Here is a 20,318-nt window from a genome sequence, read left to right on the forward strand (position 1 = left end):
GCAAATACCCAAATGCATCTTTAACATTTTCTCTTAACTTTAATGCTCTCCTGCGCAGATACCAACCTAGATCGTAATCCTTTGATAATAAAAGGTACTCTTCAATTGTTTTTTTATATTTTGCAAGTATTGATGCAAATTCAATATTTTTGTATTGTAAAGCTGAAGCAAACTTGTCCAAACATGCCCAGTGATTAGCCAGAATGTGGACTTAAATGTTATGTGATTATGTAGTTTAAGCACCTGTTCGTGTCGAGCTGAGCCCTGCAATATTTCTCTTTGTAACTTCCATTCTTCTACATTTTATTTTGTATATTTTATATACAAAGTTTACAAATAGTTTATTGACCCCCTTTACTGTGACACTTTTTCATCTATGTTTTGCATCTTCAGTGTATATAACATAAACCTTTAGATTTTACTTGAAGTTTAAAAGGGATATCCAACCTATTTAGCAAACTACAGTAGAGGAAAGCAGAACAAAAATGAGAAAGTTATGAATTTTAAAAAGTTGTAATCACTACAAGGTGTGGGCTCTTCAAATCTTGCTTGATTTCCATCCGTCTGCCATTTATACTTAGTAGTTTATTTCCATAATGATGTCCGAAAAAGATGCACTAGGAATGCACAGACGTTAATGGGCTGCATAACAAGGCAGGCTTTCAGATTGTCAACAACAACGTTTGTTTGAAAAGTTTCATATTTATTATATATTACTTGTTCACCTTGGCCCTGTAAACAAAGTTGTGCCATCAATTGCACATTTTTTGGTTGGCCATTGCCATTTTCTGTAATGGGGCCCTGATATCCATTTCTCATCTCGTTTCCCCCAAATAATCCCCCCCCCCCCCCTCTTCTTCAAATCTCAAGGTCATCTTTCCTTTTGTTTTTTATCAAGATGTTTTCTGTGAAATGAAGCGATATGTATGCCAACAATACTATCTAGTAGGCATTCACCTCTGCATAACCTTATCATGCTCTCTGTGAACAAAATCAAAAGAGTTGAGTATTTTTTAAGGTTGATATGCAGATACCTTTCCAATGGTTTCCAGAGGCATCAGGATGAATTCCAATTTGACCTACTTTGAAGGCAAGGTGTAGGGGAGAATTTTCCTGGTATCGCATCGCAATTTGCTATGCATTTTTGCATGACTGCTATACAAAATATCTTTTGTGTAGCAGTTTTCTTCCATAGAAATGTACAGAATTTCATTTGAAATATTTATCCATCGCCTGAAATTGCTAATCAAAAAATTTGAGGAAAATTATTCCCTGGGAGGGATACAAGGATTTATTGAGCACAGCGTTTCAGGATTTGCACTTCGGCCAATTTGGTTTGACAGTGCTTCAAACCAAAAATTTTCATTTCATTTCATATGCATCATTTTCACAAGCAGTGGAGATTGCTGGTTTCTTGCTGCAAAATATTTGTCACATTGCCATATTTTTTCATCTTCAAGCAATGTATTTGAAACTTTCTTTCTGCTAAAAATGTTGAAGGTCAGTAGTAGTATAAATTTAATTTGATTACTGAAACACTCTCTTTTAGCCTTGTTTACATTATAACATAGTAGCGCAGTCATAAAAACTACTGTGGCAAAATGAAATTGCATACAGGTATGCCAAGGCGTTTTGGATAGTGTAATGGACAGATCATGCTCAGGGGCCAAGGGGCTTCTTTTGGGCTGACCCCGCCCCCCCCCCTTTTTATGCCTGCGCCACCGAAGGTGGTGCCGGAGGCATCATGTTTTCGGGTTGTCCGTCCGTACGTCCGTCCGTACGTCCGTCCCATTTGACTGTTATCACAATATCTCAAGAACCATTTAATATTTAAACTTAAGACTCGGGAATAGTATTTATCACCATAGGAAGACGATCTGATTAGATTTTGGAGTACGTAGGTCAAAGGTCACAGGTCACAGAGGTCAACTTATGAAATTCCTTGTATTGAGTTTGTTAGCGCGATATCTCAAGAACCATTTGAGATTTAAACTTCAAACTTGAGGATAGTATGTATCACCATAGGAAGACGATCTGATTAGATTTTGGAGCAAATATGTCAAAGGTCAAGGGTCACAGAGGTCAACTTATGAAATTCCATACATTGAGATTGTTATCATGATATCTCAAGAACCACTGGAGATTTAAACTTCAAACTTAGTGATAGTGTGTATCACTATAGGAAAACAATCTGATTACATTTTGGAGCACGTAGGTCAAAGGTCAAGGGTCATAGAGGTCAACTTATGAAATTCCATACATTGAGATTGTTATCATGATATCTCAAGAACCACTGGAGATGTAAAAACTTCAAACTTAAGGATAGTATGTATCACCATAGGAAGACGATCTGATTAGATTTTGGAGCACGTAGGTCAAAGGTCAAGGGTCACAGAGGTCAACTTATGAAATTCCATACATTGAGATTGTTATCATAATATCTCAAGAACCACCGGAGATTTAAACTTCAAACTTAATGATAGTGTGTATCACCATAGGAAAACAATCTGATTAGATTTTGGAGCACGTAGGTCAAAGGTCAAGGGTCACAGAGGTCAACTTATGAAATTCCATACATTGAGATCGTTATCGCGATATCTCAAGAACCACTGGAGAATTTTCACTTCAAACTTAATGATAGTAGTATGTATCACCATATCATAATATCTCAAGAACCACTGGAGATTTAAACTTCAAACTTAATGATAGTGTGTATCACCATAGGAAGACAATCTGATTAGATTTTGGAGCACGTAGGTCAAAGGTCAAGGGTCACAGAGGTCAACTTATGAAATTCCATACATTGAGATTGTTATCATGATATCTCAAGAACCACTGGAGATTTAAACTCCAAACTTGTTTAAATTGCTCTATGGCGGAGGCATCATTTTCGACTGCGCGCAGTCAAAATTCCATCTAGTTTTTGTTTACATCCCTTCTTGCCATTATTCTTTAATATACACATATTGATGTTCTATTATGAGGTAGTTTAATACTGCTCTGACTTGAGTCTGTTGTTTAAGACTAACTTTGAGACTGGTTGTTTGTTACCAGGGATTCAGGGGTCAAGTTGCTATCCACTGACCCCCTGTTGAAATACAGGGTCAAGTCAGTGGGTGGGCACCACCCCCCCCCCCATATACACACATACACAAAACAAATAGACATTTTGAGGCACAAAGTACATGTATACAGCTCCTAAATGAAGTTGCCAATTTGTCTTACATTGAAAGATAGTGATCATATTACCAAAATTAGAGTATCTCATTAGATGTCATAATAATTTCTTTACACATTTAAACATGTTATCAGATTTTTCTCTTCTATTTGATTTAGTGGGTTTTATTTAAAATAACTTATTTGGCAATTTGAAATCTCCACGTTTTTTGAGCAAATAAAAAACTAAATGAAAATAAAACAGGATATACATGTACAATTTTGAAAAAGTAAAGAATATGCCTTTGTCTAGGGTTTGATATACATGTAGGTGTTGAAGGCTTCCAATAAGAGTGAGAGAAAAAACACAAGATAAAATAAATATCTTGCTTTTGAAAGACCATTTATGACAAAAGTGAAGTTCTCTCAAAGAAGTTTGATAATGATTCAATGCCCCCACAATAAGCTAGTCAGAATCATGATAAGATAAACGATTTTATCAAATTAAGAATTCAAAAAGAGCATTTGCAAAGCCCAAAATAGTATCTTAAAGAATTCACAGATGTCTATTTTTCCAAACAAAGTAAACAGAACCACCCTAAAATTAGTGTTCTTGTGGTATTATCAAGTCTTTTTGAATTGGTGGTGAGGCAATACTTTTCTCCTTTCCTACCTCATATCTTAAAATAGTCTGATAAATTTGAATTAATGAGAGGCAAGATAAAAGATAGCATCAATAACTACGTCTTCCCACGTCTTTAAATCGGTGAAAAATCTGTCCGGCTTTACTGACTTTATCAATGGTGCTATAAAATGCATTGATGCATGTGCACTCTAATGCATCTGGATTTACTTGTATGACAGAAATGATGGAGCTATTTATTCTCATATAATGCAATGATGTATTTCACTTGTTTTCTGTGAATAATTTCTGCATTTTGACTCTCCCTTCATTCTCATCATCACGTAGATGATAACAAAAAGTATTTGACAGTTTCGCTGTCCTGTAGCCGGTTTCATTCAGCTTCAGTGTAACTCTCAATATTGTAGCCTTTTATTCGTGTTGGGCAAAGTTAGCCTGCCCCATTTCTAGAATTGGATGATGGGGTCAGGATTTTCAAACTAAGATATAAAGAAGAATTGTTTGATTAGATATGAAAGTGTTGTTTATTTCAATATGAGCAATTAAAAACAATTTCGTTTCACTATTCAAAGTAGTCCCACGAAATGTTATGTTTGAGAACTTAAGGCAAGAAAATTAATTACTGGTATTTTCATTATCATCAAACACCATCATCATTATCATCATTGATTAATATGTGTATATGTAGCACCATCAGGGTCAAAAGGTTAAAAAAAAAGGAATAAATTGACATTTTCGAATAAATAGTTACAGTAGCATTCCCAGTCTCAGCTTCGTGTCATTAAGATAGAGAAGATGATAAACCCTTTGTTCCTCAAAATAACTACTGGTACTAGTGAATATTTCAGGAGGATCGATGTGGGGGGGGGGGGGGGGGGGGGTTGCTGGTAATGGAAGTATTTTATAAAAAAATTGCTTGTAATCCTGGAGTAATCTCTGCTTCAATGAATGACTCATTCCTCATAAAAAAGTTAATTACTAGACAAAATATTGATTCATATTTTTAGCCGTCCGTCTGTCAAACCTAAGTGCTATCGATTCTCATCCCATTGTGCTTGCCCTTATAACCCCATACCCCAACCATGCTTGCCAAACGGTCATTGCTCCATCTTATGGTATTTGTATCCCATTATGTCTATGTAGTAGATACCAGTACTAGAAAGCCAGTTTTCATATTAGTATTTCATTTGTATGTATACATAAATTGTAAATGAATAAGTCTGATTATTGTTAATTCATCTAGAATGAAGTCATGGTTTTAATGCCTTTGAGAAATTGTAATGTTATAATCCAAACCCCAATCTTGGTTGTTAGTGTTACCATGATTATTATTTTGATTGTAGTAAATCATAACAAATAATGATAATTTTATAATGCTGTGATGTTATAGAATATGATGACAAAGGTGATGATGATGATGATTATGATGATGGTAATGACGATGATAATGATAAAACATGACGTCAGTCTTGATTTCCGCTGGTAGCAAAAAACACACATCAGATTTCAAGATTACAGGTAAAAAGAAAATAATCTGGGTCTGAAGTAGCAGACTGACTGGTCACTAGTGGTCTCTGAATTGGTCACTGAATTGGTCACTAATCACTACTTTGGTCACTTTGGTCACTTTGGTCACTTTGGTCACTCTATTGCAATACAGGTGTGGTTTTAGACTCATTATCCTATCTTTTGTGGTTGAAAACTATGTGCTCTCTGCTCAAGTTGTCCAATCCCTTGACTACCGGTCTCCTATCATTCTACTTATAAAGTATGGTATTGGTAGCCTACACAATTTTTTTTTTTTTTGGGGGGGGGGGGGGTGTAATTCTGTGAGAATTTTACATTTTTATAGGAACCAAAAACCAAACCCAAAAAAGAGTTTGTATGGATCAAGATTTATTATAATACACAGCATGTTATTGTGTTGGCCTTGGTTACAGTTCAAATGTGGACTCAATTTTAAGTGTAAACATGACATGTCCTGAATATTCATAGGGATTAGGGACTAATCCACTGTGTTTACTTGATGCAGATTACTGTAGATTCAGACTAAATCTATTGTCCTGATTAGTTAAAGGGACTGTTATCATTTTATGCTAATGAGTATTGGATTATGTGTACACTTGGAGAGAAAAAATGTGTGGACTATAATTTAGTGTGAACATTGTACTGAATTAGAGGAACTGGTTCATTATATACATTATCTGATTATGCTGATGTGTATCGCCTTAGTGTGCGGGTCAAGTGCAGAATAAATGTTGAGTATGAACACAGCCCTGATTAAAGGAACTAGTACATGTAGATACAATATGCAGATGTGTATCGCCTCAGAGTGCGGGTCAAGTGCAGAATTAATCTTGAGTATGAACACAGCCCTGATTAAAGGGACTGGTATGCTGATTGGTATATATAATATATCCTCTTTGTTAAGGAGAGGCTAACAGCTTGCGCTTCATTCGTCTCCATTCCACGTTTCATTTGGAATGTTTAGTTTCATTTTCAACAAGGCAGGTATACAAAGTTGTCAAACACTGTGTACATCTTGTGGTTTGCTCCATATTTGTCCAGCTTGAAAGTGCTCGAAGCTTAAAGGCCCAACAGTGTATGACAAATCTCTGTGCAACAATATGTGAGTTATTGCCCTTCTGAATCTCTGACTGAATGGATGGCCAGTGTAAATTCATGAATACTTTCTGTTCATCGTTTTTTGACAGTCCGGAATTTTAAGTATAATTGGGTAGGTTGAAGATGGTCTCCCACAATGCTACTGTTTTCAATATATATGGTGACTTGCAAGAAATATGCAGGAGTAGGGATCCTATTTTGCTTATGGAAGCTCCAAAAGAAGTCTTGAAGATTTTGTTAAAAGAGCTCTGGTGACAAGAAAATATTGAAAAATTAAGAAAACAATGTCATGAAAGCCAAAAGATTTATTCCAACATAAGTATTCAGTTTTACATTGTTTTTTCTTTCTTCTTCATGTTTGTTTGATGCCACAAGGGCATTAGCACATATATTTCAATACACACGCTCAAGAAAGATTACCGAGAGTCCTTTTCAGGACTCCTCAATCCTCTCTCTCTCTCTCTCTCACATGGTGCACCCGCAAGCCTACTGTATAATCCAGTTAACGTCCTTATAGCTGCAAGCATACATTATCATCTGTTCAGAGCCAGAAGCATGCTAGCTATGACCATGCTAAATATACAGGTCAACGCCCTCTAGCTACAATGTACAAACTGAAAGTATATCAGACATTGAGGTTGCTCCACTGCAGTATGCCTTTTGTCTATGGTCATGTCACTTGTGACCTTTTGTTATTGATTTTTAAAGATGATATAACTTTAATGTTGTACATTGTATTGATTTGCTTCGGACTGGTCGATTGATTTGAGTACATTGAAATCAAAGTGTCATGTAGTTCCGTTTTAGGGTCATACCCGTAGCCTTAAAATAGGCCGAAAATAGATGAAAAAGCTACAGAAATCAAAAAGACCTATTTGTCTTTCATGTGATTACAAAGCAAGTTTGTTTGATAGTATTTGAAAGTGAATAATTATGGATTGCCAACTTAAAAAAAACTAAAAAATCCAAAAGAGATAAATTTCATTTGTAATCATTGTGCTCTGTTTATCATTCCAATATTCTTCTTGAGTAGGCTTATATATGTTCATACCTAAATGAGATATATATTGAAAGATCATTGTAAAAATCAGGTTCTGTGCTGCTATGCAATTTCTCATGAGCCATACTATTATTATTTTTATAGTTTATATTTTACTACTTCCCAAATCAACCAAGGGTCTGAAAGAGCAGACTAGAGGGTCTGAATTCCATTCTATTGTTGCAGTGCCTTTCTTGTAGAGTGACCCATCCCAAACAACAGGCATTGGCAGACCACAAGGGGGGATCAATAGGGGTGCACATTCAAATCAGACAGGGGGGCTAATTACGCACCCATACTACCGGTGGAGTGTACCCAAGCCCAAAGGGGGTGGTTTTTGCACCCCTCTGAAGCTTCCTGTTGACCCAGGTGGACTGGTTACGTACATTGGATTGTATCTTGTGTCTGTAATCATTTAGGAACAATATCTGACTATATTTCATATGAACATTCAGGAATAACCAATGGGTATGTATAGACATGTAGAGTAGAAGTTTGAACTTTTGTGACCGATTCAATTGTTCTTGTACACACACGTGTGCGTGGTCAATGTGTATAATACCACTGCAGTGTACAATGCATGTACCGGTATACCGAGGAGAGATGTGAAACACACTTGTGTGTAAATAGAGTTGTAGAACTTGTGGTCCTTCAAACTTTCTTTGTGTTGGAAGCTGGAACTTTGAAACTTGGCCAAGTTCTGGTCTACCAGTTCACACTACATTTGTATAGACCTAGCGCTGGATCACACACCTCTAAAGGAATATATTTCAAGTTCATAGGCGCTAATATCATAACATTCAAAAGGTATGTTTATATTTATAGTATTTATTGTATATGTGAGACGACACAAACTTTGCACCTTGGCACCTTCATTGGGATACACAATTACACATGACATGATTGACATCCGGGTATAGCTTCCAAGGATCTGCGATTGTGATTACTGCAACAAGTAACAAGTAACAAGTAACAAGTAAGGGGGTAGGGGCTGTAACTGAATCTGTAAGACTAATTATCTTACCGGCCTAAGCTCCGAGGCCCGAATTCACAAAGCAAGGTTTGAGCTCGGACCAAGGTTTGAGCTCAAACCTCCTTTTGTTCTTTACAAACCAGGTTTGTAAAAAACGCGTAAAACGCATCATATGACGTACGAAAACCAAGGTTTGTCGACAAACCTCCTTTGTGAATTCGGGCCTAAGTGTCTGTTCAGTTTTAGCAAAAGTTAGGGCTGCAATCAGATTTTTCATGACAGAATCCTGCACATGTTTATATATTACCACCCATTATACTGGAAGTCCTTGATTGTTCAGCGAATAGATAAGAAGTGTGAGATTAGTTGAACAATATGTGGGCCAACAGCATGGATAAAGACTCATGTTTCAGTGAGCAAGTGACTCTAAATAATAGGGCAGTGTAACCTACATGCATTAGTGTACATAATAGATTTCAGCTAAATTGTTATTGACACTGTGTGTTAGTCATAGGTTAGGGTGGCACTTTTATCAGTTTAAATGTGACGGATAAAACTTGTTAAACTTGTTTAAGTTTATCATTTGCGGTACCAATTAGAATCATGTGCACCACCCACTCTTAGCCCACACCCTATGTGGGACTGAGCGAAACGTTTACTGCTGTACTGGTTTAAAGCCCCAGTGTACTACTTGTAGCTACATGTACTTGCTCCCTCTGTATAGAAAACTTCCCCAATCGGTGCCTGTTGGTCCCCCATGATCCTCTTTTTCTTATGTTAATTGAGAGCTGAGTTGTTTAGATAGCAACCTGTCAGAGACCTCCCTGGGTGGTCTAATCCCTTCTGGCCGAACTAGTACAGCTGTCCTGTAAAAGGAACTCGAAATCTGTGTGCAACTTTTGTAAACAGGAGACTATTGGACTACCATATATGTTTACTGCTTCCCTAGTTTAAAAGAAACTCTAAACTCTATGTAACTTTGTTAGCAGGGGTTAATTTACTTACCGGTACGTTTCCCAGGTAACCTGATTCTGGTACTCTTCAGCTATTACTCTGCTACAAATTTGGGAGTTTCGAAGTAGAAAATGAAGCATTTAAATGATTATTTTCTTTTTTATCAAATGAGATATGCCCGGGAGCAATGCATGCAAATACACATGTAACATATTGCAGGAATTCTAACCGGTACAGCTACATAGTACATGTATTCAAGAGTACAAGCTTTATTGAATAAGCTTGTGCTGGTGCAACTTGTATGGTAAGTTGTTACTGTACTAGTTAGTGCTTTGACATGTTCTTATAACAGTGTCTGTACATGGAAGATTACTTCATGGATCCCGCTCCCTTAGAAAATTAATGATATTTACTGAATAAAGTAAGTGAAATGTAGTATAAAGTAACCATTTCTTGCATATCCATTGTCAACCTCTCCTAATACATGTATGTGTAGGTATGTACTGTATGTATAGCTCAAGTTCCACTGTTATTGTTTCCAAAAGTGTCAACATAGAGTCTGTGCATGGTAGACTAACTCCAAAGACCAAGGATTACTGGTCTGGGGCATTAGGAATGTCTAGCAAGTCAGTCAGTCTGCCTTGCATGCCTGCCTAGTGGCCTCAGGGTTGAAAAAATAAATTGGGTTATTGCTTACACCTGTCTCAACCCCCACCTGACCCTTCATAAGGTCACCTTAAAGTCACTGGTCACTCTGTAGACTGACCAGTGACCAGGGGCTCAGGACAAGGTCAGTCTGGCCAGTGGCTATTTCCCCTCATGAAATAACAACATGCACGTAATAATACCATGGTTGTGTAGCTATTACAAAAAAACTATATGATTTAAAATTATTTAATTATTATATTATTATTATATGTTCTGTACTACTTCGAAACCTGTAAGATTGCCGGAGCCAAAAGAGAGACATGAAAATATTTATTTGAAACACTGTGCAACCCTCGAGTAAACAAAGAATGTAGTCAGTATAGTCTATAGACCAGTTAATAAAGAACCTCCAAATGTCCACATCTTTTAAACAGGGAGAAGTCACACTTTGTTTATTGTAGAATAATCACTGCCAAAGTGTACTTCATGAATACTCTTTGTTTGCCCTCTTTAAAGATCAACTCCACTTGTATATATCGAAGAATGTACCTTTGTTACATAAATGAATAACAACTATTTCATAACTTTCATGAACATGTATGATCCAGTATTTGTCTTGTATAAGTTTTGTATAAATGACGTTTGTCTACCAATGCGCAGAAGTATCTATGAATTGGCTTATAATAAAGAGGTGGTCTTTCTGCACAGGTGGCCTTTCTGCACAGGTGGTCGCTATGGCTTTTGTTTGTTGTTACTGTACCTTTTAATTGGCTATACCATAGCAGCAGAATTAACATTTTACAGTGAAACCTACATGTACACATAAAAACTGCTCATGGATAACAATAAAAGAGGTCTTTACAGACAGGTTGTTGTTTATATACATGTGTGAAAGTGAAACATTGCTCGAGAAAACAAATAATATAGACAGCATAGAATTGCCATACAGAGGCTTTGAATTTTCTATATATTATGATGTATATGTTAACATACTGTACTTTTATCTTAATGGCAACAAAAAGAAAAGAAAGGGGTTGGGAGGGGGGGGCGGCGACGTGGGCAAGACCCATGTTAGTTAGTGTTAAGCCTTGCCATGACTTGGTAGTTTTCTTCAATGAAAGGGAAAGGGGAGTGCATGTGAACCTGTGAATGATTTATGATAACGCCCAGTGATACCTAAGTTATAAAGGCATATGATGTAAGTTTTTATTTTAGATACATAAATCATGTCAAGTGTCGACCGGTTGTAGAGCTTCTTCCTAAGTCTGAGATAAGGAAATATTCATGAGCCATAAAATTTCTTCACAAATGTTTTCTTTTCTACAGGTTATCTTTTGAGGATTTTATACTCTTTGTTAGCAAGAAAAGCCACTGATTAATCATAGATTCAGAGAAATAAAGAAAAAAATGTATAATTAAGAGGGATTCCCTTTTCCATGGAGAAAGTAGCTTTGTGCATGTGCAGGCTATCTTTGTTGCATAAAGCCAGCTAGTCACGTACGCCCGCTTCAATGTAGAGAAAGGATGACGTGCTCGCTCTCTGTGACAGCATAGCCAACGACGTCACAGATAATTTATGAGCCAAGCACTCACATGGGGAAGTGGATTCTCTCCATCTATCTCTTTTTCTCTTTCTCCAACCACCATCCTCTCTCTCTCTCTCTCTTTCTCTCGCTCTCGGCCTCTGTCCTTCAGATCAACTTCACGAGCCTCTACGAGAGCGTGTGCGTAATTCTGAGCGTGTGTATGAACCTTTGTGTGTGTGTGCACGTGTGTGGAAGTGTAGAAGTGTGTATGGCATTGAACGTTCCACTGCCTTCCATGGGTACAGTATATTAGTCACTGTTTGGCTGCCTCTCTTCCACAAACCCGTCTGCAACTCCAGTCTGCCTGACAGCTGAGCGTCTGTTGCTACCCACTACCATTCCAGTTTCCAACGCAAAGTTCGTCCGTGATCCACATGTTCCATCTCTCGCACAGCCTTCTTTCTTCATGTTTATATGGCTTATGTGACAGTCTCGTGCATCTCCTCACCGTCTTCTGTTTCGAGGACATTTTGAAGGAAGTCTCAGTAGACAACACTGTTTCTTCAAGACGTTTCATCATGGGTTTTAATGGCCTTTGAATCCTTCATTGCATCTTATAAGAATCTTTACAAGACATCAGAGCAAACGGAAGACTGATCCCTCAAAAAAAGAGGATTTTACATTTATTTTGTCGAGGTTCAAGAGGAGAAGTTTAAAATGAAGCGAAGGGCTTCGTCCTTTGAGGAAGAAGATGACTATAGTTGGACTAATGCTAACTTTCCTTTCGGAGAAGATGGCCTGTTGGAGGAGTCGTCGTCCTCCGAACACCAAGACGACTCGTCAGAGTGCTACGACTCTGAAGAAGACGACAGGTGAGCTTGATAAGATGCCTGTAGTAACCTGTATATAAAGGCCGCTCAAGGGAGACAAGAAAAGTGGTCTTTATGTACAGGTTCCTTTGGTACATGTTTCAATGAAAATCCATTTTCAAGGGAAACAAAAATGTGGTCTTTATAGAGAGGTGGTCTTCTGTACAGGTGGCCGTTAAAGCAGGTTTAAAATATATAAGATTGTTCTATCGGCTTCCTGCAATGAGGTTGTTAAAGAATGTGTTTTGTCAGTGGCTTAACATCCCTATTGATTCTATGAATATATTTTTGATAAATGAGCTAAATCTCTGGTGCAACTGCTTGGGGTATGCATTACACATGTAACACTCATATTATCACATCTTTGGTGGCAGTGCTTTCTCATTGTCTAGAACTCAAATTTTTATGAAATTGTTTTTGAAGGCTGTGAGGCCATTCAGGCCATTCATTGTTGATGGCAGTAAAAACACGTACAGGCAAGCATCTGAAGAAAGGGCTCACTTTCCTTGATGCAGTTGGTAGGGTTGCACATTGTATGTGATGATACCGATTATAAATTGAGGCTCTGCATGATTTTTATCTTTGGTCACCTAGTCCAGATGTTGTTGTTTAATGATGGTTATGATAAGGTATTGTTTGATCATGATGTATGTGTGTGTGTGTGTGTGGGGGGGGGGGGGGGGGGAGAGAGATTTTATGCATTCATTCAGACTGTCAGACTGTCTTAGCTAGGTAGATGTGATTTAGAGGGCAAAATGTTATATATACAGAGATGTGCAGTGAAAAAATGAGAAAGAATAATAGTAACAGAGAAAGAGAGAAAGAGAGAGAGGGAGAGAGAGGAGATGATGCAGACTCAAGGAGAGAACAGATAAGATCATTGGTGATGAAAAAGTTTGATGTACATGTAGCTAGAGGAGCCCGGAAATGAGAACAAGTAGAAAGAAAAGAATGACGTAAAGATGAAAGAAACAGTGAGACCGCGAGCGATTGAGAGAGAAAGAGACTGCTCCATTGAGGGCTATCAGATAGTGACACTGTTTTTGTTCTCAGGAAAAGGGAATAACATTGATCAAAACACTTGAAGTGGGAGGGGGAGGGGGGGGGGGGTACTCTTCGTCCGGAAGTTACATGAAAGCAAGATGACGACACAATAGATGTAACAAGCATCAGCCACAGGTCGACGGAAAGGAGTTCAAGGCAAAGCTTTGCTCCATCTCTGGGGGATCGAGTGACAAAACCTTGCCGGCGGTATGTTGCATTCGCTGCTTCCGCTGGAGCCGGGCGGAAGTAAATAGCCAGTCGTAGCTTGTGGAGTCGTTGGCCGACATCAGCAAAATACAATATGTTGGCAATCTACTAATGAATGCGATAGGGGAAACTATTCATGGTGTGAAGTTACTAGGGATTTGAAGTAGGAGACTACTAGGGCTGGTTTTGAAGGGAAAAAATAAGTGTGTGTTTCATTTCTCTTCATGTTTCCACATGGATAAGGACATATATAATGTTGTATTGGAAAAACAAAGTTGGTTTAAAAAATCATAATATTAGGGCTGATCTTGAAAAAGATATTAAAATGTTTGCTTTGTATCTGTATAATAACAAGTATAAAGTAGTGAATTATTATTTATGTTTTTGTTTGTTTGTTTATCATATACAAATGTTTCTGTCACTGTCTTTGCATGCATTCAACTTGATCATTCTGGATGGAATATATGAGAAGAATATTAGTTTGTTTGGGGCACTTGAAAGTTTATGGAATAACCAGAAATATGTGGGAAACTCATGAGAAGTTGCTTTATGTTACGTGTCAGAATAGGCAGCATATGATCTCTCGACCCCACCATAATGAAAAGTTATTACAGGAGGAATGTTGCTTCACAGGAGTCTATAATATTTTTTGTAACATCTTGTACTCTTAAGATGTTGAGATGTTATCAGATAACTGTGATGGCATATGCTAAATAAGTAGCCATGACCAAGTGATCGTATTTATGTTGGCAGAACAACGACCCAATCCATGGTAGTTATGGTCATGGGTTCCACGCTTTGGATATGAGTCACGCAGGGGGATTTCCCTAGCAGTAGGCGGGTCGCCCACTGCATGGTCATGGCCAGATGCGCTTGCTGTTGGTTCTCCTCCCACGCCCAGTGCGAGGGAGGGAGGTTGTAGCAGACGCTGTTTCTGGATTTTCAGATGCCACAGATTGAGAGATGTGTGTTTCAAGATAATGCTGATAATGCAGAAAGAGAGAGAGAGAGAAAAAAAAAATAAGGAAGAGAGAGAGAGAAAGCATGTGACATATCATTGATACATTACAAGATTAATAATTTGATTCATTAATTTTGACAAATGAAGGAGATGTAATTTGTGCACTGCGTAAACAACGGTAATTGGCCGTTGAGGTGGAGAAAGAAAGACTAGTTGGTCATTAAAGCTCAGCCCACGCTCGCTCATACATGTAACCATAGTTGAAAACATGCCAGCAGAATATGCTTACTATTACTACCGCTGACTGAGGAGCGCACTTGATTCTGTTATATGGACGAAAATAGAAACTCATTCAGAAAGTGACGTCTGTATTAGGGACTTTGAGACATGAATACTGAATGTCGTCGAATGCGTGTGTAATGTTCTGGCAGGTCTGATAGGAAAGTAAATGAAACGCTGGCATGTTCTTCCGGCTAGCTGCTCAGTGACGTCATTCTAGGTGCTCATTCTTTGAGGGGTCTTTTCTTTGTGGCAGTGAGGGAGGGGGGAAAATGCACGTAGCTTCGGCTTGGTTGGAGCTCAGCCAAAGTTTGAAATCAATACCAAAGGACGAGAGAGAGAGAGAGAGAGAGAGAGAGAGAGAGAGAGAGAGAGAGAGAGAGAGTGATGTTGACTGATTGTGATGGGTATGTGAATGGACTAACATTTACATTTCTAGACTGGTCCACTTTTTAATGTTGTGATATCAGTAAATGTTATTTTGTGTATTTTTTAAGGGCTTTGTTCTATAACATTGCAATGCATCTTCTTGTTTGACTTGTAAAGCACCAGTCATATTGCCAAACCAACTCCAAATCAACAAAAAACTGACAAAATTTTGGCCATTTGGGGTAATGTAATTCAATCCAGTCTATTGTTAGTCTAGTGTGGGTCCTTTCAGTTTGAGTAGGGATTAATAAGCCAATTTGAAATGATATCATTAACAAAATTGTTCAGACTGAATCCAGCGTAATCTTGGCCATTTGGGATAATTTCATTTTTAATTTAGATTGTTGCCAGTTTGTCGATATGATTGGAGTATAATTGTGCATTGGAATGATGTTTGAAATGGACTTTACTTCCATATTTTGGATTTTTAATTTAAACTTGTATTCACTTGTATTTTTCAGGGCAGTGCGAGCTTTCCAGCAGGTCCTCTACATTGATCCTGGGTTCAGCCGAGCCAATGAGGTACATCTGCGCCTGGGTCACATGTTCAAAGTGAACTCGGACTTTGATTCAAGTCTCAAGCATTACCAGTTGGCTTTGATCGACAATAGCCCCTGCACCCTCTCCAAACCTCAAAGTAAGTCGACTGGTAATGGTGATGGTGAGTTGGTGGTGTTGGTGGTGTTGGTGGTGGTGGTAGTGGCGGCGCTGGTGATGGTGGTGGTGGTGGTGGTGGTATTGGTGGTGGTGATGGTGGGTTGTTGTTGGTGATAGTGGTGCTGATGGTGGTGATTATGATGATGGTGATGGTGATAGTGATGGTGGTGGTGGTGGTAATGGTGGTGGTTGTAAAACAAGTCTTGAATTTGAAATAAAAGGAAAGTTGTCCAAAGTCATGGACAAATTATGTAAATTCATGTTATATATGAAAATAAGAAATTGTCACTCCCAGGGCTGAAGATGTTGTAACTTTCCCAATTTGTGTGATATCCTTGATGATATAAATGGTGTTATTTTTGAAAATCATGGAAAAGTGGTGGATTTCATTTTCTATGAAGTGTGGAAACCTTTTTAGTAATTACCCTGTTTTGTAGCTGACACTAGTGTGTGTATGTTTGTGTGCTTAATAGAGCCTGAATACACATTTGAATATGATCTAAGGAATGCCCATGCTTACACTACAAAGGGGAATACCCCGAATTCCCCCACCATCCTGACTTGTTGACTGGATTGGTATGTGTTAGTCTGTTATTTCAGACACAATTTTGATACCCGATAAAACTGACACATACATTGTAGCAACCTTCATTATGTGCACTAGTCCTGCTGCATTGGGCAAATGTGATTTCTACTCACAGGAACAAACTGCCGTATTACAATCTCGGCTAGACTAAACATTAGGTAACAAAGATATATTTGACCTGAATTTACAAGTCTAGTGCATAAGAGTCTAGATAGCAAGACTACCGTTGGAAATGATATCACACAGGAGAGTGGGTAAATCAGCAAACATTAACGAGATCTCATTACCGGTGGACAAGGAAATAGGATGGAAGTGACGACTATATCGCTCTTCTAACTTTAGCTCAGAGGAAGTAGACATCGTAGTAGGGCTATTCTTAGCTCATGATCTATTAAATGCATGTGACAATGGCATAATTTGGCGTCATATTCCACAATGGTCAAATTAATAAATGAAGTATTCTGATTGATCAGGTGGATGACATGTCTAGTATTCTACCAGATTCGGTTCTGGAAGGCAGCTGTCTATTTTTTTGCTCTCGCGAAGTTCCCACCGTTTGATTATTTATGACGGCAAACTTTGAAGGGATTGAACATGTTTACCCAAAGTGAGTACCAATATGAACATTGTGAAGGCAAATGTCAAAGGTCACTACCAAAGTTTGAGCATATTTTTATCCAAATAGATCCAGAGAAATCCTATGCTATTTTGGAGTGTTCTCTTTTTGTGATTGGAAACTTGAAGAAGTGTGTAATCTTAATTTTCTTTTCTTTTTCTGTTTTCGTTCCAGTTAAATTTCATATAGCACACTTGAATGAGGTGCAGGTAAGTTTCTTGTTGTTTATTTCTTCTTTCGTATAAATTTTTATTTTTCGTTTAATTCACATATTTCATTTTATGTAATTTTATTACTGGTATAAATATTTCTCAAAACTAGTTTAAATTCTGGTATGTTTTGCGTTCGGATGAGTACTTATTTAGCAAACCTTTGCAATTGTTTGCAAAAGTATGTACTTTATTATAGTGAAGAATTAAAAGGGATATGAATGTAGATACATTTGTAGGTAGGTGGTAATGGGATACAAGGGGGATAATGATAAAAAAGAAAGAAGAATGACTGAGACTGTGCTTTTATAAAATGCTTCTTTGGTGAATGTGGTGTTCGCACCTTACTTGACAAATGCACTCACCAAAATTCAAATTTTTGACACATTGCCTTCTCAAAATTCTTCCTGTGTCTTAGCACCAGATTTGACACCAGAGTGTTGAACACTTTGTGAGTCAAGTGATGCCGACACCAAATTTTCAGTTCCTTCTGTGTTATGTCTCCTACTCATAGTTGTTTGGTGTTAGAACCAGATTTGACACCCAAGTGTTGGAACACAATTTAGTACATGATGCTGACACCAAATTTTCTGGTGTTGACACCTTGCTTCATCGTTATAAGTTCCTTCGATGTCATGTCTCTACTCATAGTTATTCCGTGTTAGATCCAGATTTGACACCCTAGTGTTGAACACAATTTAGTTACACAATGCTGACACCCAACTTTCAGGTGTTGACACCTTGCTTCATCGTTATAAGTTCCTTTGGTGTTTTGTCTCCTCCAGCAGAACAAACACAAGAACGCCAAGGAATCGTACGAAGCCATCCTGCTTCAGGACCCTCTACCGGAAGGCCTGAAAGCGACAACATTCAGACAACTCGGTGAGTAACTGATAATATCTGTAATGCACGGAAGGGTAGAGAAGGTTGAGTTCTGATAAAGATGGTGAATATTTTGTGAGCTTTCTTATTCCAGTTTGGCAGGATATCATAGTAGAAATGTCCCCTGAAAAGGATTGCTTTTCTCATTCCTTCATATTCATTGTTTATTTGTGTGTGTATTTTGCATGTTTCCTTGTTTTCTTTATTTAAACACGGTGTAAAAACTATCCTGCTTTTAGCCAAGAGACTGTTTTAAAGCGAGTCTGTTTTTACAATATCATTATACACAAATGTTATTAAAAAGACCAAGAAAAAATCGAATATATTTATGTACAAAGATTACAAATGTAGAATAAGTTATACAATACGATACGATACAAATACGATGTATGTATGATGTTGATACAAGAGCCAAACTATGCAAATATGTGTATAAAAAGAAACTAAATCATAGATATCCATCAGACATTAAAGCTTTTCATGGCGATTCCTAAGAAAAGATCTATTTTTACCTGAAGTTTCAGTTGCTTGCAAATGATTTGAATACACAGAAGATGCGGGAGACAAGATGTTTGACGTCGAACCCTCGTCATATACATTCACAGTATGAATAGATAAGTGTAGGCCCTTGATACAGTAGTATTGATAATTGTTGTTTAGAAATGCATGTGGCTGTGTATATGAATATGAGAGGTTGCTCTTCGCCTTAGAAAACAGAAAGAAAAAAACACACTCGGAAAGGTCACTTATGCTTGTTGGTAGTCCACAGTGTACATGTACATCTAGGTAGGTAGTCTGGAGTAAAGGATCAGGAGAAGAAAAAAATTGGAATAAATGAAAATTTAAAAAAAGATTAAAAACGGTTTCCCATAATCCCAAAGTGTGGACAAATAATACAACAAATCTTAGAAACAACATATGAATGCCTTTTTCTGAGAGGAAGTATATGAAAGCTGAGAACAACTTATATTGAATGGTAAAAGAATATATAGGTTGATCATAGAACCATTAATAAGATTTATAAGAAATGACTTGATTTGTTGTCCCTTTGCAGGTTGGCTGTACCACAGCTCAGACCAGCTTGGTGACAAGACCTCCAGGGAAACCCTGGCCATCCAGAACCTCCTCAAGTCCCTTGAAGTTGAGCCCAACAGCGGCCAGTCCTGGTACCTCCTGGGTCGCTGCTACTCCAACATCGGCAAGGTGCATGATGCCTTTGTCTCCTATCGCCACTCCATAGACAAGTCAGAGGCCAATGCAGACACCTGGTGCTCAATAGGGTAGGTTCAAGGGATTTTCAAGGAGAATAGGGAAGGGGGCAGTTTAGGTCAAATATGTCAGGGGGGAGGGGGACATGCTCTCAATCGGGTAGGTTCATATGCCTTTGAATGGGGAAGGGAATTAGGGTTATGATTTCTTTTCGTAAGAACTTGACCCCACATAGTGTTTGAGGTCTTTCCAAATTAGTGGGAAGAAATGCCCTGTGTAAAAAAAAAAAAAATCCAGTCAAAGACACTTAAAAGATATTCAAATAATTCCATCTGTGAGTTGAATCTGCTCAAAGAACCTGATTCAAATGGTGTCCCTTTGAGGTGATCCATCTTTTGCGCCAATGAAAATTTGTTCAGGCCTTACTTCGTTAGAGATCTATGATTAGGATGGCATTTAAATAATAGGTTAGGTTTAAGGTTTATAACGTTTGGTCTTTGTATTGAAATTAGATTTGTGTAGGTAGGTGAACACAAGCAACGGTTGGTGGAGAATGTGTCGTACATCCTGGAGTATTAAATCAGATTCCCACTGGAAGCATACTTTTCTTAAATATTTATTTTTAAATTTGTTCTCTCTATTTTCCCCTTCCATCTCTCAGTGTCTTATACCAGCAGCAGAACCAGCCTATGGATGCACTGCAGGCCTACATCTGTGCCGTGCAGCTAGACAAGTCCCACACTGCAGCGTGGACCGATCTGGGCATCCTATACGAGGCCTGCAATCAACCCAGGTCAGACACACTC

At 38.0% G+C, this 20,318-nt stretch overlaps 1 protein-coding gene across 4 annotated transcripts in view; it reads left to right on the plus strand.

Moving 5' to 3' along the window:
- Window positions 1–20,318, plus strand: part of LOC115918260 (histone demethylase UTY-like) — a 44,117-nt gene that overhangs the window by 15,431 nt on the left and 8,368 nt on the right. Inside the window, exons 1-6 of one of the 4 annotated variants that reach the window (XM_030982409.1) lie at window positions 7,669–7,931; window positions 15,815–15,990; window positions 17,387–17,421; window positions 18,207–18,303; window positions 19,358–19,583; window positions 20,174–20,305. In XM_030982409.1, coding sequence (XP_030838269.1) covers window positions 15,897–15,990; window positions 17,387–17,421; window positions 18,207–18,303; window positions 19,358–19,583; window positions 20,174–20,305 — 584 coding nt within the window. In that variant the 5' untranslated portion in view covers window positions 7,669–7,931; window positions 15,815–15,896. Of the gene's footprint in view, window positions 1–7,668; window positions 7,932–7,964; window positions 8,271–15,814; window positions 15,991–17,386; window positions 17,422–18,206; window positions 18,304–19,357; window positions 19,584–20,173; window positions 20,306–20,318 lie in introns of those variants that run through there. The other 3 variants (XM_030982406.1, XM_030982407.1, XM_030982408.1) reach the window with 3 other exon arrangements.

Source organism: Strongylocentrotus purpuratus, unplaced genomic scaffold (genome assembly GCF_000002235.5).
Source record: "Strongylocentrotus purpuratus isolate Spur 01 unplaced genomic scaffold, Spur_5.0 spur5_scaffold_12, whole genome shotgun sequence".
In the NCBI taxonomy this organism is placed as follows: domain Eukaryota; kingdom Metazoa; phylum Echinodermata; class Echinoidea; order Camarodonta; family Strongylocentrotidae; genus Strongylocentrotus; species Strongylocentrotus purpuratus.